The sequence below is a fragment of the Acomys minous genome, assembly GCF_964271855.1.
Source record: "Acomys minous genome assembly, chromosome: 1".
Lineage (NCBI taxonomy): Eukaryota > Metazoa > Chordata > Mammalia > Rodentia > Muridae > Acomys > Acomys minous.
In genome coordinates, this window is record NC_140483.1 from 42,116,412 (window position 1) to 42,139,532 (window position 23,121).

At 38.2% G+C, this 23,121-nt stretch overlaps 1 protein-coding gene and 1 long non-coding RNA gene across 5 annotated transcripts in view; one reads left to right on the forward strand and one right to left on the reverse strand.

Moving 5' to 3' along the window:
* ODR4 (odr-4 GPCR localization factor homolog) overlaps window positions 1-19,543 on the forward strand; it is a 30,552-nt gene extending 11,009 nt beyond the window's left edge. For all 4 annotated transcript variants that reach the window (XM_084782290.1, XM_084782291.1, XM_084782289.1 and 1 more), the window contains 10 exons: window positions 51-157; window positions 1,596-1,632; window positions 2,297-2,437; window positions 3,117-3,212; window positions 4,129-4,194; window positions 6,551-6,679; window positions 7,283-7,373; window positions 10,325-10,495; window positions 17,338-17,448; window positions 18,036-19,543. In XM_084782290.1, the coding sequence (XP_084638416.1) occupies window positions 51-157; window positions 1,596-1,632; window positions 2,297-2,437; window positions 3,117-3,212; window positions 4,129-4,194; window positions 6,551-6,679; window positions 7,283-7,373; window positions 10,325-10,495; window positions 17,338-17,448; window positions 18,036-18,103 (1,017 nt within the window). In that variant the 3' untranslated portion in view covers window positions 18,104-19,543. The remainder of the gene's footprint in view (window positions 1-50; window positions 158-1,595; window positions 1,633-2,296; window positions 2,438-3,116; window positions 3,213-4,128; window positions 4,195-6,550; window positions 6,680-7,282; window positions 7,374-10,324; window positions 10,496-17,337; window positions 17,449-18,035) is intronic.
* LOC311597863 overlaps window positions 15,917-23,121 on the reverse strand; it is a 171,042-nt gene continuing 163,837 nt past the window's right edge. The window contains exon 2 of the long non-coding RNA XR_014779376.1: window positions 15,917-16,046. This is a non-coding gene — a long non-coding RNA (uncharacterized lncRNA). The remainder of the gene's footprint in view (window positions 16,047-23,121) is intronic.

A 23,121-nucleotide genomic window follows, 5' to 3' on the forward strand; every position in this document is an offset into this window, starting at 1 on the left:
CACATTTTTTCATTTTGTAGTGAATTCATGTATGTTTTTCTGTCTTTCAGCTAATATTTTCTGTGGAAAAATCTATGAATAGAAAAAAACTATGGACTGCCACAGAGGAAGAGGTCTCAGAACGAGTGATACTTCACATTTCTTCTTCTACAAAAAAGTATCTTTTATTTAGGTGTTTATGGTTAATGTATGTGGTTCTGGCTGCAGTACTGGTGTTGCTGACTGGCCCACACCATCCACAGTGTACACTGTAATGAGCCTGCTTTTCCTCCTCTCCCCACAAGATCATATATATGCAAATGACATTCCTACAGTTCTTTCCTTAAACATTTATTTAAATTATCCTTTTGTAAAAAGGATGTTTGTTTTTAAAGAGCACATTGTTGTTTTGTTTTTTTTAAAGATGTATTTGTTTGTTACATATAGAATGTTCTGCCTGCATGTGCACCTGCAGGCCAGAAGAGGGCATCAGATCACATTATAGATCGTTGTAAACCACCATGTGGTTGCTGGGAATTAAACTCAGGACCTCTGGAAGAGCAGACAGTGCTCTTAACCTCTGAGCCATCTCTCCAGCCCCTAAAGAGCACATTGTTGCCAGCTGGTTTTGCCGCATGCCTTCAATCCCAATACATGGGAGGCAGAGGCAGGCAGATCTCTTGAGTTCAAGGCCAGCCTGCTCTACAGCGTGAGTTCCAGGACAGCCAAGGCTGCACAGAGAAACTCTCCAAAATCCAAAAGAGGAAAAAAAAGCACATTGTTATGATTAGAGCTACCAATAATATTAATATTAATAACAATAGTGGCTATTAATAATGTGCTAAGTTACAGAGTTTGATAGAGAAAGGACTTAGGATTCTGAATTCTTTGCCAGCTCTCTAACCATGTATATTTTTGTACTGTAGGCTCTTTTCAGAGATAAGCTTAAGCAAATAATGTTTTTGCTATGTTAATATAATTTTCACCTTTATTTCTTAAAGGTGTTTGAGAGTTAAAGTGTTTGAGAAAAGTTTGAAACACCTATACATTGAGCTGGGCAATGTAGAAATTGTTAAGCCTTTACTATGGTCATGTGACTTCTTCAATCTCTGTGTCCTCTGGAACTCCCCAGGATAGACAGTCATAAAAAAGAGTCACAATTCTAGGACATAAAGACTTGGAGAAGACAAAATTCAAACAGAGGTTTTTCCTGCACCAGATGAGTGTTCGGTGTATTTGACCCTTGCCTAGGAAGTATTACAACCCAGTCACGTTCTTGGGCTTGATCCCATCCGTTATGCTGTATAGGGCATGTTGGAGCAAGAACCCAGGTGCTTCCTGTCCATTTACTATGATTAGCAATATTTAGAAAGAAATTTGTGTTGCTTGCTTTTTAAGCACCATAAGTACTGTAGTCAGCAATTCATATATTTATCTACATAATACATAAACACTCATTTACATAAATGTATAACTATATCTCTATATGTCTTTTAACTATATAAAGTATTGTAATTTGTAAGCACTTGGATATATGTTTGAATTTTAGTTTTTGGATTGTATTTCTATTATCAAAAATTCTTTGAGACTCATTTATATGACCTTAATTAGTAAAGAATATCTTGTCGAACTTATGATGTCCATGATCCAAAGGTAAGATAAACCACTCTTTAAGGAGTTTTCTGTTTTATAAACTGCTTTAAAAAGTCAAAATTCATCTTCATATTTAGTTTTAATAATTTCCAGTGTCATCACTTCTTTTCAATGTTTATGACCTCTTGAAGTTTTTTTGTTTTGTTTGTTAATCTCCTGCTTTATATTTGAGAAGCTAATAGTAAAACTGAGGATTTCATGTAGTGCCTGGCCAGCCGGCTCCCTGTGTGTGGTCCAGAATCCAGACCAGCATTTGCCTAAAAGCAGCGTGAAAACTCAGCAGGGTGGGAAGCTAGGAGATCACAGCCATGCTGAGGAGCAGCTCAGGGAACGTCTGCAGCAGCCAGGTCCTTAGAATGGAGTGTTGAGGCCAACCACTGAAAGCTGCGTCCTAGGGCGCCCTGTAGAAGTCTCCAGAAAGCTTTCTGATCCTTTGTCTACCGACCCCCGAGGGTAGCCAGCATTGTCTAGAGGGTATGAAAGTACTAACATTAATACATGATCACTTTGTGCTTCTGTTTCCCTTAAATCGGATAATTTGATCAATAGTACAGGATGTTAGCTTGTTTGGGTTATAGATTTTATACCTTATATTATTTTCTCAATGCATATATTTCACCTAAGCCATGTCATGTTTTGTTTTTCCACCTTCTCCCTGATAAAGAGTTCAGCAAGACCCGCAGATTGGAAGTATCAAAGTAGAGTGTCTGCCTCATGGCTGTCTCTAGAGTGTACTGTTCACATTAACATTCACATCCCACTGTCGGCTACTTCTGCCAGTTACACTCTGGAAAAAAATACAAAGGTATCGGTGTCAAATATATTTTCTTCAGTGATTCCTGAGTGGGCTTTCTGCTGTTAATATGGTTGTGACATTTACAATCCTCAAAACTTGTACTCTATTTTAAATGATTGCTGTCATATGCCTGAAGAACATGTTACTTTAGCTGGACTAGAATTTTTTTAAGAATGAATAATATCATAATACTAGTATATTTGGCATAGCAGATACATAATAAATATCACTAATTAACATATGTAGAATTTAATTATGTCCATAGATTTAAAAATGACCTTCTCTTGACTCTGATTACTTTTACCTTTCTTTTTTTATTCCTTTGTATTTTTTCCTTGCTCTTTTGTTTATATCTAAGTTTTCTTCTTTAATACTGCTTTATGCTACTCAGGGCTCATTTTTCTACTTTGTAAGATAATAGACCCTATTGATTTTATTTCTATGCTCATGTACTTATTAATAAGGCTTTGGAGTTTGTGATATAAGTTTTAGGAAAAGAAAACATACTAAATATGGATAATGTGCTAAAAGATTAGGACTGTGTTTCAATTTGCGATACTGGATTTAAACATCCAGTTGTTGATATTCGGGTGTTTTCAAGATTTCAGTGTAGTAGGTGGAGATAGCAGACTCAGGGAGGCTTGGTTAAGATAACGTTACAGCTCAAGGAGTTTGTCTTGTTTTTAAGAATGGACTCACACGCTGGGCCAAGCAAATAGAAAACGGTGTTTATTTGATTAATGGACAAGTTAAAGGTGAAGATTGTGACCTATTAGAAGGACAGGTGAGTTAAGAAATAATTATCGTAAAGAAAATAGATTTATCTTTAGTCATTGTTTTCATTAAAATAAGTCTCATTTACTCGTTTCTAGGATTTTTTGGTTTTGTTTTATTTTTTAATTGATTGATTTTGATGCAGGGTCTCTGTGTAGCCCTGGCTGTCCTGGAACTCATGATATAGACCAAGCTGGCCTCAGACTCATAAGATCTGCTTGCCTCTGCCTCCAAGTGCTGGGACTAAAGGTGAGCGCCACCACCCTGGGCTCTAGTGTCTTTTAAAGTAAAGAGCAATGTTTTTCTCATAAAGTGCTAGGAAGAGGCTATTTCTGGTGTAATTGAGATACTGAATCCTGGACTTAGGGCTAAGTCTATTTAATCTCCAAATTGTAAAAGCTTATTCAAAACTGAATGTCTTGTATTCTACCATCTGTATGTTAGTATGAAAGGCCCTATAAGTGTTTCCCAAATACCTTTGACCTAAATAAAGAAGAGCTTAGGTGATCTCTCCAGGGATCTGCAGACTGGGAAGTCCAGATAGGAAACGCGTTAGGCTTTAGGAGACGTGTTACTGTGGTACAACCACTCATCTCCACTGTTGTCCCACTAAGGTGACCTTAGGTGATAGTATAAACAAATGATCTGACTGTCCACAAGGTCCTCACTTACAGAGAAAGGTGGCAATGTGAATTTGACCTACAGAAAATAATGTACTAATCTCATATCTAGAAAATTTAAAGGAGGAATCATTTTTTAGACAGTGGATATAGAGTATATAATGCAGTGTATCTGTAAGAAAGCAAAATTAAAATTATTAAGATGAATTTTCTCCTTGTTTAGAATCTGGAGAGTAGTTCCTAGGTTGTTCTGTACTATTCATATGCAATATTAACAGTCTAGCTTTTTACTTTTGTATTTTTTAGAAAAAAACTAGAGGAAATATGCAAGCAACTGCTCAGTCTTTGGATGTCAAAGTGCTAACACAATTGGTAAATATTTTTTTTAAATTTTTTTTGGTAAATATTTTTTAAACCACTTATTTAAAATGAATTATTTCATCAAGCATAATGTAAATTTTGGAATGTAATTGTATGAATTAAAAAATATAGAGGCCAGAGGCCCCGTGTAGCCCAGATTGATCAGTTCAAGTTATTTTTAACCATTATGTGAAATACTTCTCCAGTGGAAATGAAGATTGGAAAAGGCTGTAAATACATTGAGCCAGTGATTTCTTTGTATAAATGAATTATACAATCTTTAAAAAGCACACACATTATAACTCAAAAAGTACTGCAAGATATGAGGCTGTATAAAACATTCAGTTTTAAGAAAGTTATTCCCAAGAAGCTGCTCTGATTAAACCATTCTTAGCCTTCTTGTCTCAAAGCTATTAAGGCCTTAGCATGTAGATAAACGTTTTTGAAGGCATATACTACACACTCACATATGTGTTTAAATTTTGAGCTGTTGATTATTAAAGTTAGAAAAGTTGAAAGCTTAAAAGAAGATATGTATTGATGTACCAAGAGTTGTCATATGCTTAATTTGAAGTATATTTCTATCTTATACTCTGATTTGATAAAATCACTAAAGGGGGCTGGAACAGTGACTCAGTGTTTCAGAGCATTTGTTGCTTTTGCAGAGAGTGTGGGTTTCATTCCCAGCACCACATGGTGGCTCATAACTGTCCGTAACTCTAGGTTCAGGGAATCCAGTGCCGTCTTCTGACCTCCATGTGCACTAAGCCCACACATGATGCACAGCATACAAAACACTCATACACAAAAAAATAAAATAAACCTAAAATCTTCCCAAAATATTAATTAGCAAGTTTTTTTTTTCTGTATGATGTTTTAAAATTATACACCTATTTGGAAATTGTAAGTTGAAGAAACTGAATAAAATAAAAATAACTTAAATTTAAACTATTAGCTATTTCTAAATGCTGTTCATTTTAATACTGCCCCATGTTATCCTGGAGAACAGACCATGATTATAGGAAATAAAAAAATAACAACAAACTTCATTTTCCCGGGCATGGTGATGCACGCCTGTAATCCTAGCACTCAGAGAGGCAGAGACAGGTGGATCACTGTGAGTTCGAGGCCAGCCTGGTCTACAAAGTGAGTCCATGACAGCCAAGGCTACACAGAGAAACCCTGTCTTGAACCCCCGCCCTCCTAAAAAGAAAAGAAACTTCATTTCAGTGTTATTCTAGACATTGAATCCCAGGATTACTACAAGAACTACCAGCTTTTAACTAAATTGAGAAAGTGGAGACAGTTTGGTTCATGAGGATGCTTTGCTGTCTGTCTCTGTGTTTAACTATAAGACACTGCTAAGGTGGCATTGGCTCTAAGCTTCTCCACACAGTTTCTACTGTTTTTTCACAGTAATTAACAGTACTTTTTTTTTTTTTTTTTTTTTTTTTTTTTTTTTTGCCTTATATTTGCTACTTGACTTTGGATTTTAGAGGAGTCCTTAGTAAAGGAATGCTATTTTTTTATATATATAATCACCCTTTATTAGTGAGACTTACTTCCTGATACTACCTAGTTAAAATGTCTTAACTCAATGCTTTTTGCAGTCTCAGTACATTATTTTCTTTCTTATTATTTTCTAACCTATTCTAGAAGTCTGCTGTGGTGTCTGTAACTTCTGTGTTTGTCCTGAACCATGTCTTGTCCATGCCATCTGTGTCCTGATGCTCACAGTCAGAATCTCACCTATATACATCAAGAACTAGTTCCAAGTTATTAACAACAAAAATAAAAATGTGAAGTATAAAGAAGGCATAAAGCTGATAGGCAGAAGTCACTTGGCGAATTTGGAAGGAGGTCATAAAAAGATGTATTGAAACACAGAAATAAATGTGTGTCTATGCAATGGTTAGAATTTTACAATATTTATGGTGTCCTAATTTATGTAAAAAGTTTGTGTAAAATTTATGAAAACTTTTGTGGTTTTCCTGTATTTCATAGCTCGTATTTTCTACTGTAGCATGGCTTCTTTATGTATCTTTTTTATTTTTATAGTACTTTGCTGAGGAAGTATACAAATAATGTATTTTGGGGCATATATACTAAGTGTTAGTATTTTAAATATTCAGGTTAGTGAGAAAACATTAAGATATAGTTGGTTTTCTATCTATATTAAGAATGCCCAGAAGATAATATGCAACTTATAAAGAGACATTTAAAGAACTTTTAATAACTTACGGAGAATATTTGTAAGTACTTAGGCAAAAAATCCCTGTTTTGTATAAAATGGCTACATAATGCTTAAATGTTTCCTGTAATTAATAATGTTAGGACTGTTAGGACTAAAATGGATTTTGTCTTTCAGCTCCTGAATTCAGACTATAGATCCACAGCCACAGTCCAGATCTGCAGTGGTTCTGTAAACTTGCGAGGAGATGTAAAGTGCAGAGCTTATATCCATAGCAACAGACCCAAGGTCAAAGATGCTGTGCAGGTACAAAAAGGGTAACTGACATATGAAAAAATTGAGAACAGTGTAATATTAAAAAATCCTAGAAGTTTGCTTTTTTAATCTTAATTTTATGATTATTAATTTGATCTTAATTAATAAAGGTCCAATGTATTAAAAGGTTTTTCTGTGTAGACTGTCTCTGTGAACTTAATAAGTGTCCTGCCCTTGTAATACCAATACTTTTGAAATAATTCTCTTGAGGGCGGCTTGGTTTCTTAACAGGAGTATTTGTAAGAAGAATTTTTAGGTAATGTTTCAGAGTCCAGAAATTTGAAAGAAGATGACCAACTTTCACATGATAATATGCTTCCTGATTTAGAATATTGGAAAGATTTATTTAGATGCAAAACTTAATTCTTTATTTGGCTTTAACTTAAATGCGGGCTACATAGATTTATCATTAACTACAAATGTACTGAAAATACTAGTAATGGGTATGCTACATAGATGACAACAAATAGAATAGTGTGTTGCTTATTGAGTGGACATTCTTACTCTGTAGAGCAAATTAAGGGTTTTGTAATGAATTCAAGTTTGAAATATTTTATTTCTTACTGTATTGCTGCTTGTGTTTTTCCCCCATAGGCAGTGAAGAGAGATATTTTGAACACAGTTGCTGATCGCTGTGAAATACTATTTGAGGACCTGCTTTTGAATGAAGTTCCGGAAAAAAGAAGTATGACTATAAAATAAGTACTTTTTTGTGTTTGTTCTGTTTCATACAGTGGGATGTCAAGATGTAACATATAAGTTATCTTTTGTAGCATGTTTTATAACAGTAAGTTATCTTTTCTGTTGCTCCCTCCTCCACATTGTGTTTTGAACATTTTCTGTTAGCAAAGCTGTCAATATTTATTAATTCCAAGGAAGATTTTTGTTAATATTCTGTAACCCTTTTTCTCACTTTTAAAATTAGTTATTTTATTAGTTATTTGGCTTAAGTTTGTCCAGATCTTAATGCATGCTAGCACAGTTGCTCTGTGTTCATCTGTGCAACTGCTCTACTGTGTTGGGAAAGCTGTTTGGTTTTTTTTATTACTATTTTTATAATCACCCACCACCTCTGGCTCTTACAGTCTTCCTGCCCTTTCTTCTGCAATAATCCCAGAGCCTTAAGAGGCTGCGGTATGGTGTAAATGCCACATATAGGGCTGAGCATTCTGCAGTCTCTCATTTTCTGCATCATGACCGGTTGTGGGTCTCTGTTAGTTGCTATTTACTACAAGAGAGACAGACTTCTTTGATGAGGGCTGAGCCATTCACTAATCTAAGGGTATAACAGTAAGCCATTAGGAGTTGGTAATGTGGTGTCAATTTAGCAGCATAACAGAGTAGTCTGTTACCTAGGGCCTGTGACCTAGCCAGCCACAGGTTCTTGGCCCTAACAACGGTGCCAGGTATGGGTTTCAAATTTTGGAGCAAGCTTTTAGTCCAATCAGAAGCTGTTTGGTTACCCACATGACACTCAGGCCTATTTCACTAGTAGACAAGTCTTATCAGGCCAGTTGTCACTGTAGCTAGCAGGGTTCGCAGCAGGTTAAGACTGATTTTTTTTCCCCATCTAGTAGCATGCATAGCACCTTCTAGTACTGTGAAAGCTTGCTTTCAGATGAATACCTGCTTGATTCCTTCATGTTTTAGCATTCAGCAGTAGGATTTGACAGTGAGCAAACAAGGACATTGGCAATAGCCTGTGCTGTTTGGGGATTTATGGAATCTTCTGGTCAATAACTCCAAAAGAGGTAACCCATTCCTGGCACCAGACTTTTTATTTGTTAGCATGTGGTGTCCTAGAGGCATTTTTGCATTTTATAAACTGTATGTAAACCTTTTATGTATGTGCATGTAAATACGTCAGGAAGTTTCTACAGTACTGGGTTTTCATATGACATCTTTGAAATGTCTTCAGTATTGGTTATCCTTCCTGTGCCCCCTCCCTCCCCTCCTCTGCCCTTCCATTCCCACCCATGGAACACTTTGTGTTCCATTATTCCCTCTTTTTTTTTTTTTTTTTTTTTTTTTTTGGTTTTTTGAGACAGGGTTTTCTCCGGGTAGCCTTGGCTGTCCTGGACTCCCTTTGTAGGCCAGGCTGGCCTGGAACTCAGGTCGATCCACCTGCCTCTGCCTCCCAAGTGCTGGGATTAAAGGCGTGCGCCACCACGCTCAGCCATTATTCCCTTTTGACTCTTGACAATTGGCTGCCATCTATCCCGTTTCTCAGGGAGAATTTTTAAAACAATTGCTTCTGATTGAACTATTTTTGCTAGAATAGACAGTGTCAGCAGTTTAAGACTTTTTGTTGAAGTGATAGGTTTTAAGTCACTTTAGTGTACTCAAACAGTAACTTATTGGTATTTGTTGTACAGTGGATTTTTTAAAGATACTGTTTACACACTATTATGTTTCGTAGTTTTTAGCTGTTTCTCTAACAGACTTGATTAGATTCAAGAAATAGTTGATACATCTTTGGAGAAACCATAAGCAGTTTATACCATCTTAGCAATTTGTATTAAAATAATTTTGTACTCAAAAATTATATTAAGTATGTTTTTTGAAACTATACCTCAGTTACCCATACATATTACAACCATCTTTGAATTTTTAATTTAAGATTTGAGTATATTTGGGTGAAAATATACATACCAACATCCTAGTTTTGCATACTGTGGTACAAACTTCAGTTATATAATTCTAACACTAGGAGGCAGTGTGGTCAAAGAGTTAAACTACTCAATTCTACACACATGAGATCACCTACTGAAAGTGGAAGAATCATAGCTTATGTCACGTGTTTCCCTATGACACTTAAGGAATACTTTAGTATCTTCTGTTTCTAATTATATAAAGTGATCCTAGTTTCTTGAGAAGGAAGTGTAATTGCTAATGGAATGACCCCAATTTTCTGCTTGATCTTTACATTGATAGCTTTTTAATCATACCTGGTACAGGCGAAGTGGTTATTCTTTACAAAGATGTGTTAGCCTCTTAAAGCCACATTTTGAGCTTAATAGCAGCTATACTTATGTAGCTGGAGAATGTCTTAGAAATTTGGAGACATAGAGTCTAATTTGCAAGAATCCAACGAAAGATAAAGCGCTGTGACTGGAGAGAGGGCTCATTGGGTAAAAGTGCTTTCCCTCAAGCTCGAGGACCTGAGCGCAGTTCCTGGAATCCATGAATCCCTAGAGTAAAGCCAGATGTGGTGGAGACTTCTAATCCCAGTGTTGGCGAGGCAGACACAGAAAGCCCTCACTTTGACTTTGAGCATGTATAAATGAAGAAAAAGTTGGCAATAAAATTCAGAATACTTACAAGATTAAAACAAACAAGAAAGGTTTGTTTATTTATAGGGGAGTTAGAAAATTAACCGACTGTTCCATCAGAGGACACAGTGGTTCCTATAAGGACATGTGATTAATAACATCTCTACATTAAAGGCAATGAGGGTGTTTGTGTTTCATAGGTGTATTACTTAGGTCCCTTTGAAGAAACCAGGGGAATTGAAAGAAAGAACTCAATATAAGTAATTTTGTCAGTTAGAAAGCACAAAATCATTGTCATTTCAAACTTCATTTCCAACAGAAGTTTATATATTTTTAAAGTAAATATTATAATATTTCTTTTCAGATTATGAACTTCCTCAACGAGTTTTTGTTCCCCTTCCTGGGTCCTCTGTAATGTTATGTGATTATAAATTTGGTGATGAATCAGCTGAAGAAATCAGAGACCATTTTTCAGAGATGTTAGACCATGAGATTCAAATAGAAGACTTGGAAATTGCAGAGGAAGTAAACACAGGTAATTACAGTCTGCTTAAACCACACCTAAACCCACCATGCCTTCCTGTTTCCTTGAAGCTAATTGTGTTTAATACTTTGAAATATTAACTGAGGTCTGTACAAATACACACAGATCTCTACATATAAAGAATACAGTGAATGTTTTCTTTGGATACTACCCAAACCTAAAACACATCCAAGTATTTTTTTGAATCTAGCAAGTACATCTTCATGAGAAATTTCAGGGTTAAGTATGTGGAAATATGTAGCTTTCAAGTATTTATTTCATTGTGAAAAAAATTGTTCTCACCTGTTGTGTAAACTTCTGTCTACTTGTCATTTTCTGTATGTCCTCGTTGACAAGCAAACTATCATGCATGAAAAGGAAGTTTTTTTATTATGTTCATTTCCTTGTCTCTAGTACCTAATGATAATCCTTGAGCCAATCTATAAATGCTAACCTAAATCAGTGGTTCTCAACCTTCCTAATGCTGTGACCCTTTAATACAGCTCTTCATGTTGTGGTAACCCCAACCATAAAATTAATACATTGCTACTTCATAGCTATAAACATAATGTAAATATCTGATATGCAGGATCTCATATGCAACTCCCCAAAGGGGTCATGACCCACAGTTTGAGAACCACTGGGTTCTAAATGAATCTTAGAAATATTGATGTAATCATTAGAGTTTCTATAATTAATCTTTTTTCTTTTCTTTAATTATTCACTTTACATCCTGGTCATAGCCCCATCCCTCCTCATCTGTCAGTCCCATCCTCCCTCACTCTCCCTCTTCTCTACTCCTCAGAAAAGGGAGCCCTCCCATCCCCATCCACTCCAGCACATCAAATCATATCAGGACTGAGCGTGTCCTTTCTTCTGTGGCCTAGCAAGGCAGTCTCGCCAAGGGGAAGTGATCAAAAAGCCGGCAACAGAATCCTGTCACAGACAGGTCCTGCTCCCCTTACTAGAGGACCCACATGAAGCCTGGGCTGCCCATTGGCTATATCTGTGTAGGGTGCCTAGGTCTAGTCCATGCATGGTCCTTGCTTAGTACTTCAGTCTCATCAAGCCCTTCTGGGCTCTTTTGGTCTTTTGGTCCTTTTCTCCTTCCCCTCATTTTTCTACAAGACTCGCTACACAGTGTTTGACTGTGAGTCTCAGCATCTGTTTTGATCCGCTGTTTGATCTGCTGTTATGTGGAGACTCTCAGAGGACAACTCTGCTAGGCTCCTGTCTGCAAGTTAATGAGTGTCAGGAGTTGGCTCTCTTCCATGGGTGGGTCTTGGGTTGGGCCAGGCATTGGTTGGACATTCCCTCAATCTCTGCTCTCTCTGCTCTATCTTTATCCTTGAACATCTTGTAGGCAGAGTACATTTTTGGTTGAAGTTTTTGTGGATGGATTAGTGTTTCTCTCCCTCTACTAGGAGTCTTGTCTAATTAGAGGGTGTCCTTTTCAGACTACGGCCCCTGCTACTGGAAGTCTCTGCTAGAGTCCCCATCATACCCTCCCAGGAGCCTGCCCTAACTTAGGTCTCCAGCTTGTTGCAGAAGGACCCCACCCAGTTTCTCTTTTTCTGTAGGCGGTAGGTCTTCTGTCCCCCACCCTCACCCCGCTCTCCCCATGTCAGATCTACAGCTTCATATCTCTCTACTTCCTCTCTTCTACCTTGTTTCCTCTCTTCAGCCACTACCTCTGTCTTTCTATTTCCTCTTCTGAGTAAGATTTAAGCATCCTCTCTTGGATCCTCCTTGTTACTTATCTTCTTTGGGTCTGTGCATTGTAGTATGCTTATCCTGAACTACATAGCTAAAATCCACTTATAAGTGGGTATATAACGTATGTGTCTTTCTAGGTCTGGGTTACCTCACTCAGGGTAATCCTTTCTAGTTCCATCCATTTGCCTGCAAATGTCATTCTGTGTAGTATTCCATTGTGTAAATGTACCACCATTTCTTTATCCATTCTTCAGTTGAGGGACATCTAGGTTGTTTTGAGATTCTGGCTATTACGAATAAGCTGCTATGAACATAATTGAACAAGTGTCCTTGTTGGATGGTGGAGAATCTTTTGGGTATAAACCCAGGAGTGGTATATATTTTCTGAAAAAAATGCCAAATTGATTACCAAAGTGCTTGTACAATTTTGTACTCTCACCAACAATGGGGGAGTGTTTTCCTTTCTCCACATCCTCACCCGCATTTGCTGTTACTTGAGATTGTGATCTTAGCCATTCTGAAAGATGTAAGATGGACTCTTAGAATCATTTTGATTTGCATTTCCCTGGTGACTAAGGACATTGAGCATTTCTTTAAGTGCTTCCTGGCCATTCAAGTTTCCTCTGTTGAGAATTCTCTGTTTAGCTCTGTGCCCCATTTAATTGGGTTATTTTGTTTGTTGGTGTTTAGTTTCTTGAGTTCGTTATATATTTTGAATATTAGCCCTCTGTCAGATGTAGGATTGGTAAAGGTCTTTTCCTCATCTGTAGATTATTTTTTGGTTCTATTGACAATGCCTTTTTCCTTACAGAAGCTTCTCGGGTTTCATGAGGTCTTTGTTTGTTTGTTTGTTTGTTTTGTTTTTCAAGACAGGACTGTGTAGCCTTAGCTGTCCTAGACTCGCTTTGTAGACCAGGCTGGCCTCGAGCTCACAACAGTCCACTTGCCTCTGCCTCCTGAGTGCTGGAACTAAAGGTGTGTGCCACCAAAACCAGTGAGGTCTCATTTATTAATTGTTGACCTTAGAGGCTGTTGGTGTTGTGTTTGGCAGGTGTTTTGTATCCCAGGAAGATGAGTAGAGATTCTGTTCTTCCTTATTTTAGTAGCAGCCAGCCTTCCTGTAACCTATAGTTCATTGAAGAGTCTGGATCAAAAGCCAGGCAGGGGTGGTGCACACTTTTAATCCTAGCACTCAGGAGGCAGAGGCAGGGGGATCGCTGTGTGTTGGCTCTGTTTCTTAACAATTAAACTTTATTATACAACCCAGCTAGCTTACACAAAAGGGAAAAAAGGTTAAAGGGAAACAAGAGTGAACCTTCCAGTATCCGTTCCACGGGACGGGTCCTTAGGTGTCTCTGGCCTGCGCTCTGGTCCAGTCTGTTCATTGATCCTTTTCCGATCCAAGTGTGCTCAAGCCTGGTCTGACACTGCTGCCCTCTCTGTCCTCTCTGCCTGCCTGTCTCTCACGTGCAAGGGGCGGTCTCCCTCTCCCATTGAGGCTCGATTAGAAACACAATAGTCCAGGTGGAGTCCCTCCGTCCCCTTCCTGAATTCCAGGATGGCTCCACCCAGTCTATCTCAAGGTTAATCTTAGGGAGTATCCGTGGTGTGTTCAAGGGCAAAGCCCGCCAAGACTGCTTTCACCTGTGACAAGCTTACAATCCTTCCCACAGCTGTGAGTTTGAGTCCAGCCTGGTATACAAAGTGAGTCCAGGACAGCCAGGGGTAAAACAGAGAAACCTTGTCTCAAAACAAACAAACAAACAAACAAAGGAAAAAGAAAGAAAGGGGAAAAAGAACATGGATCAATAAAACACTTGCACTGCTTCGTGACTGTATTCAAACTTTAATTTTGAGGCTACTTGTTCGAAATAGTTTAGAACCAAGTAGTCCCACATACTTTATTCTCTTTGTCATCGTTTCCAAACAACCCCCCCCCTTCCACCTCTTTCCTTCCTCTAGACTAGGAATTTCTAATCTGTGATGACCAAAACTCTTAGAGTCTGCATTGGCTTATTTTTTCCTTTAAGTGCATAATGAAGCCATGGTGTGATTTGACTTGAATCTAGGCCTGCCACTAATAACCTGTCTAAGACCTTTCCAAGCTCCAGATTCCTTTGGGATAGGGAATATATTTTCTAAAAAGAAATACATATGTGGAAGATAGTAGGATACTTTATCAAATAATTTTCCCTCAGTGAACTTCTGCACATTAACGTTAAAGTGTGGGCATAATATTTTGTAATACACTCAGATTTTCATAAGCATCTAAATTAGGGTTTCTGTATACAATAAACCCCTGAAAATAGTTGAGATTCATAAATGGAAATAAGTTATACATTTAGGACTATTAAACCTTTTAAATATCTGGTGTTATTTCTAGGTTTTTGAAATTATTATTTGTTTGATTATTACTACTTTTTCTGTTCTATAATGTAATTGTCAAGTAATTGCTATGTTTAAAAATACATAGTTTGCCAAGTGAGTATGTTCAAATAACAAAGTTTTAGATGACTTAAGGGATAAAAAACAATTTGTTTGTCAAAGTGACTCACCAATATTTGAAGGATAACCATGGCTTTAAAATTTCTTAGATATATTAGTCATCTCATAGACATTAGCTTAATTCAGATATACTTTGTCTATAGTATCAGATAAAAATAAGTTGAAGATATATCTTTAAAATATGCTGAAACTCATCTTTGTCAATTTAGTCTTGGTTTTGGAGCCAGCTATTCTTTGTTACTAAATATTCATTATTTACTTATTTATTATTTTCCGTGCTGTGTCTGAGCCCATGGCCTGTGCGTGGTAGGCAAGCTTTTGACTATTGAGCTATCTCCCCATGTCTTTTGAGACATGTCTTGTTATGTGACTCAGGCAGGCCTTGAGTTCCTCCTTCCTGCTCCCATGCATACTCACAGGCCTAGGAAGCATTAATAATGTAAAGGAAAAAGAAACAAATCTGACCAGTTATCGTGGTGCTAGAAAGGAAGCTCAGGGCCTTGTGCATGGCAGAAAGTCACACTACCACTCAGCTCTATCTCAAGCCCCTTGTGTCCCTGTCTCCCACCCCCTACCACCCCCACCCCTGCTTAAAGCATGCCCTGTCTCTGTAGTCCAGGTTTTCTTCAAATATGCTGTCTTTCTGCATCACCCTCCTGAGTACTGAAATTGCATGTGTGTGACACCGCTGTACCCAATTAATGGTGTATATTTATGGACAAATTGTTGACTGTAGCTAGGCGTGGTGGCGCATGCCTTTAATCTCAGCACTTGGGAGACAGAGGCGGGTGAATTGCTATGAGTTTGAGGCCAGCCTGGTCTACAAAGGGAGTCCAGGTGGGCAGTGCTACACAGAGAAACCCTGTCTTGAAATCCCCCTCCCCAAAAATGTATTTACTGTAGTTCTACAGGGTTAGGGAACTCGTCTGTTTAAAGAGTTCAAGCCCTGGTGAGATGGTCATGGCTAGCGAGATGGCTCAGCTGGTAATGGCACTTGCTGGTCAATACTGATGACCTCAGTCATAGGAAAATAATGAAGTAGATAAAAGCGCCCCCTCCCTTTTTTCTTTAACTTTAGTACCATAGATACCTATTCCAATAAGTTTATATGTTTTCCTTATGCAGCTATACTAATATAATGGGATACACACATGAGTATATTTTAAATTAAATTTAAGCAAACATTTCAATATGTCCTATTCTAAGGGTGTGTGTGTGTGTGTGTGTGTGTGTGTGTGTGTGTGTGTGTGTGTGTTTGTGTGTAAATATCTCTTTCTTCCCTGTCTGTCTGTCTGTCTGTCTGTCTGTCTGTCTCTCTCTCTCTCTCTCTCTCTCTCTCTCTCTCTCTCTCTCTCTGTCATACACACACACCCTGCTATGCTATTTGTTGTTGTTAATAAGAGATCAATCTGAAATAGTTATTTTTAAGTATAGTTCTCTAGAATTCTGTAGCAGTTACTGCACTAACACCTGTAGTCCGGGGTGAGTCTGCCAGGTTCCTCCAGGGCTCTCTATTCCTATCACATTCCTTAGGCAACTAGAAAGCTCAGCTTCACACTTTACCCACTAGATTTCGTAAAATGTGCTGCAGTACTTCCCTTATTTAACGTCTAGAGGTTTGCAGTGTAAATTTTCTTGTCATATTTTGCTGGTATACATCAAATTTCTGGAATTAAGAGTCAGTAATCTCTTTCTGCATTAGGCCAAGTAGAAAACATTTTCCCCATATTATAGTCTACCTAGGTTCTTTCTCATATTTCCTTCTGTAATCCAGTTTATCTTAAGAACTGAATGAACACAGGAGTCATTCGGTTCGGTTTAGGTCAGTAAGAAAACCACATCGAGTGTTCTGAGGACTATGTCACTGCTATCTTCCATGAAATTTACTCCACCTATGTTGAATAATGAACAAATTCCTGCTGTGTAAAAGATAATCAGGGATCAGTAAAGATGCCTTGTGGCTAGCGTTACCGTCTCGCCAGCAAGAACGACGCTGCACACACACACAGGATCCTTCTGCAGTAAAGCTTTAATGCATCTTGAGAGGGAGAGCGTAAGCTTACAACAAGTAAAATGGAGACCCCAAACAGCAGAAACCCATCCCTTATATAGGAAACTGTCCTCCGCTTAGGATGTGTCAGTCCCTGATTGGCTGTTGCTCATCGGGCGAGATGACGCCACGGGAGAGGCAGAGCACAACAAGTGGAAATCCCTTCGCACATGCGCAGATTAGTTGTTTGTCAGCATGGGACACAGGATGTCAGCGCCATCTTGTAATGGCGAATGTGAGCGCGGCTTCCCACAATGCCTAAGTGGTTAAGAGCATTTGTTCCTCTAATAGAGGATCCGGGTTCAGTTCCCAGCATCCTGTGGCAGCTCACAAGTATCTGCAGTCAGCTAAAGGGAACTGATGGGCTTCTGAACTCCACAGGCACCAGGCACACATGCAGTGCACAGGCATCCATGCACATACACATAAAAATAAAATAAACAGATTTAAGATAAAAATAAACAATCTTTAAAAACAATAGGTGAGTGGAAGAAAATGCTGTTTGTTGATTGTGTATTTTTTATTGTATTATTTTAAAATGGCAGTTCTCAATTTATGTGGAGTTTGTTCTGATTCCTTGTAGCTTGCATCATTTCCTCAATGAACAGCGAATCTTTACTGACCAACACAAGTGATAAACAACCAGAGGAATCAAATAAAACTACAATAGGAATGAAAATTCAGCAAACCATAGGTATTTGCTTTTTTATAACTTTGAAAGTGAACCGATTTTGAGTTTTCTTTTTATCTTAAGGTTAATTTCATTTCACCAAAATGTTGGATTAAGATAGTATTTACTGAGTATGATGAAAATTGACAATAGCCCCACAAATAAATTTGCATTATAATCATTGAGACACACTACCTACTAGAGCTGTGTTTTCGTGTAATCTAAGTATGAGACAGCTGGCATATTGGGTATGTGTGTATATGTGTATGTCTCTGTACTTATATGTATGTATGAGCCCATACATACACATGTTTATTTACAGAAGCTTTTAAAAATATTTGTTCTATTTTCCCTTAGTGTGCATTTGTGTAAGAGAGACACTTTGTCCAACTTTTACAACTTAGGTTTTCAACTTGCTACCATATTTTTCTCTAAGACTTCACTGGATTTTAGTATGTACATAGCTGTACATATTTATAGCATGTGCGTATATGTGTACATCTGTGTGTGTGCAGTGTCTTATAGGCCCACCTGCTGCCCACATTTCAGGTCAGTTGATCCTTCTTTTGCTCATTCCACTTCCATTTGTTCTGTGTTTGTTTCACTTTCAGGTGCGATTACAGCACTTGCTGTCGCAGTGCTTGCTGCGGGCATCTCCTTTCATTACTTCAGTGATTAGGGTGAGGCCCAAAGAGCTTCCTGATCACCCAGAGAGCATTGATCAACAGCTATGAAAAATAAAGATGCAAATGTCCCACCTGCATTGAAGCTAGCAACGAGCTCTGCTGTGATAATGTCTGTTAGATGTGTTTCTGACTTACACGAAATCACCAGCTGCCTTGTTCAGCCGTGCTTTTATTATCTGGCCAAGGTTTCCAAAAGTAAACTCTGCATTTAAATGGAGTTGCATGTAACAAATGACTATTATATATTTTTCAGAAGGGTCAAAATGAACTATTTTAAGAGTTTAGTCCTATTGAACTGGATCGCACATTGATCAGAATACTGAAACGTTAGGCAGTCAGTAGCAACCATAGTAGCATAGCATCAGGAATTATCTGGTAGTTCATCCTATAGTACTTTTCTAGTGTGCACCCAGTTGCAGTATTTTAAGTTGGAGGCCATGAATTTTTAAGCATACAGACTGTAGTTTCCCGGATGGCGGGTGCCAGTAGCAGCACTGCAGTATGCTGTTTGCCTCAAACCAAAAACAAAGAGAAATGTAAATCCAAGATGCTATCTTAGGTAGGGCAGATAATGTTCAGTAGCTCGCACCATGTAGTTCTGTGTAGCTCCTGGCAGAAACAAACTAGAAGCACTCCTACCATAAAATATAACAGGTGTCTGTGTCTTGATTGATTGCTAGTGGGATATGCTGAAGTAATAATAATTATAGACCTGATAATAAACAATAATTAGGTCTTACTGGTAATATAAAAACAACAATTAGAAGACAGCAGCACTTAATATGACAAGTTTCTCCACACACGTTAGCAAAACAGACCTATAAATTCTATACAATATATCTTAATACAATAAAAAATAAAATTCATGCTGGGTGTGGTGGAACAAGCCTTTAATCCCAGCATTTAGAAGGTACAGGCATGCAGATCTCTGAGTTTGAGGTCAGCCTGGTCTACAAAGCGAGTTCCAGGACAGCCAAGACTGGTACACAGAGAAATTCTTATCTCCTAAAACAAACAAACAAAAAAATTCCACAAATGAACCACAAGTCTGAAACAAGGCTTTTTAAAAAAAACCAAAGGGGCTCTAAAGAAACTCAGCTAAGGCAAGTCAGTCACATACACAGTAGACTCCCATTAGCATCAGTGTGCTCAAGAAGGTTGAGAAATATCTTCAGAATTGTGAGAGAAACTGTGAAAACTGGTGCAAAGCAAAGCTCAGAAACCACAGACCTTCATTCAAGAAGCTGAAAAAGGATGCTCTTCAATAAGGAAAATTACTCTAAAATCAAGATCCGAAATTGAATTGTTAGTGAACAAGCAAAATGATCAATATTATAAATTCAAAGTGTTGTTTGTATAATGAATCATAATGAAGTATTTATAAAAATTGTAAACAAATGTAACATTGAATAAATATTGTTACGCAACATTAATGTGGAATTTTCAAATGAGGATATAACTGGGAAAATCTGGCCAAAAAGATAGAAGGGTGGCTGAAATCAAAGTGCTTTGGGGGGCTTTGGCTAGGATTCAGGATCCAAGGCAAGTGGATGGTTAAATTCAGTTATTCCAGCTACGTTCTCAAAGAAAAGATAGATGGTGAAAGACCCCAGTGAAAGGGGGTTTAGGAGGGTGGGTACAGTACAGACACAGGGAGGGGACAAAAACAGTAAAGTAGTAATGGAGCTGCACACCTCCCAGATACAAGGCCCCCGGCTGCCTCCTAACCATGAAACAAAGCCAAGGTGACCTGGTTCAGCAAAGGAAACTCAGTGGCAGGGAATGTAGATCAAACAGACTAAATTCTGTAAAGTAACATTTTAGTTTAATGCAAGTGCTAATAGACCTGTTCAGTAGTGTTGAATAGTAAACAAATTAAGGTTTGGTTTGGTTTTTTGTCAACATCTGCCTTACCTTTTTACCCCTCTCTTAAAGACACTAATGTTATTCAAACTCTGAACCAAACTTTGGAAGCATATATGATGACGGAAGCTTTTCTAGCTTATTGTATGAGGTGCATGTCACTTGCCCAAAGCAGAGTTAGCCAGAGAAAGGAAAGCTACAGGCTAATAACACTTTTTAAAAAAAAAAAAAATATTTATTTATTATTAACATACAGTGCTCTGCCTCCATGTGCACGTGCAAGCCATAAGAGGGCACCAGATCTCACTATAGATGGCTGTGAGCCACCATGTGGTTGCTGGGAATTGAACTCAGGACCTCTGGAAGAGCAGTCAGTGCCCTTAACCTCTGAGCCATCTCTTCAGCCCCTAATAACAGTTCTTAACACATATGAAAGATGCACCATTTAGTTAACTCAGCACTGAACTAGAAAGATGGATGCATTAAATACCAAGAGCATGAGGATACTTACTTTCTTTCATGACCCTTTAGGAAAATGAGAAACACACACACTCCCCACGGTGTTTTAAAAACATGATTAGGTGTATGAAAAGATTTACCTGTAAAAGAGGTTAATTAATACAGGATAACCACAATAGAATCCACATGCCTGAAGAAGGTAAATAGCAAGGAGGACCCTAGGGAGGATGCTTAATTCTCCTTCAGAAGGGCAAATAGAATAGACTCCAGAAGTGCTTGAAGGGAGGGAACAGGATGGGAGACTACCATAGAGGACCACTGAAAGACTTCACCCAGCAGGGGACTGAAGCAGAGTGGAGACTCACACCCAACTTAGGAATAGAGCACAGGGAGACATACGGAAGAGCTGCGAGATAGAAGGACCTGAAGGGGACAGGAGCTCCACAAGAACAACAACAGAGCCAAAGCCAACAAGCCTGAGTCCAAGGGGACTTGCAGAGACTCAAGATGCATCAACCAAGGACCATGCATGGAGGGGACCTTGATCCCCTGCTCAGATGTAGTCAATAGGCAGCTCAGTCTCCATGTGAGTCCCTGTAATGTGGGGAGTAGGGGTTGCCTCTGACATGAACTCTGATGTCTACATGTTGATTACTTCCCCCTGACAGGACATCTTTGCCAGGCCACAGAGGAAGAGGATGCAGGCATTCCAGATGAGACTTGATAGGCTGGGGTCAGATGGTAGTGGGGGAGGGCTGCCCCTTTCTGAGGACTAGGAGAATGGGGGAGGGGGAAACAGGGAGGGTGGGGGTAGGAGGATACTAGGGGGGCTACTATTGGGATGTAATATGAATAAATTAAAAATAAATCTCTTTCAAAAAAGAGATTAATTAAGGCCACAACCAATACCATTTTACGTTCACTAGGTTGAAAAAATAAGATGTGGGCATGCTAATAAAAATTGTGTGATTAAAAAAAATGGTGTGATAAAAGACACTTCACATTGTAGATGTTGAGAAAGCTTTTGGCCTTGGAGAGTTAAGTAGCTGTAAATATATGTGTGTATGCTGTATGTACATATTTCTAGGTAAATTCTTGCATAGATACAACTAAGTATATAACAATAATACTTATAATTGAAGTATTTATTAATTAAAAAATAAATTATAGAGGATGTAATTTTATTTAGTAGGAGAATGGCCTACATGCAAACACAAAGGTAGAATTTAGGCCAGGCTTCATGGCTCATGTCTGTAATTTCAGCAGAGCTTGACGCAGGAAGGAAGATTTCAAATTCAATGACAGTCTGAGCTGTCTCAAATAAATAAAATTAGTTTTACTTAGAAATGATTAAGCAAACAACAACTTTACATACAATATAGAACTATTCATAAAGTGGACCCATAAAATGCCTTCCTTTTACATAAGCCCTAAGGTGTTTCAGCCATCACTAGTTCACTACATTCTTATCAATACAGTGAGGATTAACCCAAGCTCTATGACAAGCTCATAAACTCGCTTGGTTCTTACTTTAAGATTTTGTCTAAGTATAGACTAGCCACTGCACAGAAAAATACTCAGGGAATTGTTCTTCATTTCTGATTTTAGCCTGGTGAGCAAATATATTGGAAAAATCCATAACATAGTAAAGGTATGTTAATGTAATAGATTTTGGTTTATTTGTCATTAGGGACAAGCAATAAAAGAGAAATGACTGGTTTATCTCTACTTTCAGCATTTTGAAAACACATTTGCAGCCATTGTCTCATTGATTTTTTGCAAAGTATTTGTGCTGCGAGTGGGACAAAGATTTACTGATAGGACCCTAACTTGATGAATAATTGTTCATAGTTAGGAAGAGTAAGCATTTGAGTAATGTGTTTGCTGGTTTCTACGCCAATTTGACCCATGCTAGGGTCATCTATGTCAACTTGACCGGCTTCAGTTGAAAAATCTATAAGATTGACTTGTAGGCAAGCTTATAGGACATTTTCTTGACCACTGTCACTGTGTGTGTGTCATCTCTGGGGAGGTGGGGCTAGGTATAAGAAAGCATACTGAGCAAGCCAGTAAGCAGCACTCTTCCACAGCCTCAACATCACTTCCTGTCTCCAGATTTCTTCTTGAGTTTCTGCTGACTCTCCTTGATTATGGACTACAAGATAAAATAAACCTTTTCCTCCCCAAATTGCTTTTGGTCATGGTGTTTTTTTCTTATCACAGCAATAGAAACCCTAAGGCATGTAATTTAGTTTGGTCTCAATGATCAGAAATAGATTATTCCTGGTTTTCATGTTTCTAAAAATGTTTTTTCCCCCCTATATGGATTTTCTCTGTGTTATCTTGGCTGTCCTGGACTCGCTTTGTAGACCAGGCTGGCCTCGAACTCACATCAATCCGCCTGCCTCTGCCTCTCGAGTGCTGGGATTAAAGGCGTGTGCCATCACACCTGGCTCTAAAAATGTTTTTAAATAACTTTCATACTTAGGATCATCAGGTGAAGCTAAGTATTTATGTTGTGCTGTAGAACTTCTGAAATCATGATCCTCAAAGAGCCCTATTTAAAAATTCTTAATTGAGACATGACATTTTAGGAAAGATCCTTCATTTAGTTTGTTCTGTTGAGATATTTTGTTTACGGAATTAGGAAAGGAACTTAATGATCAGAATGGAAATAGTTTAATCAGGT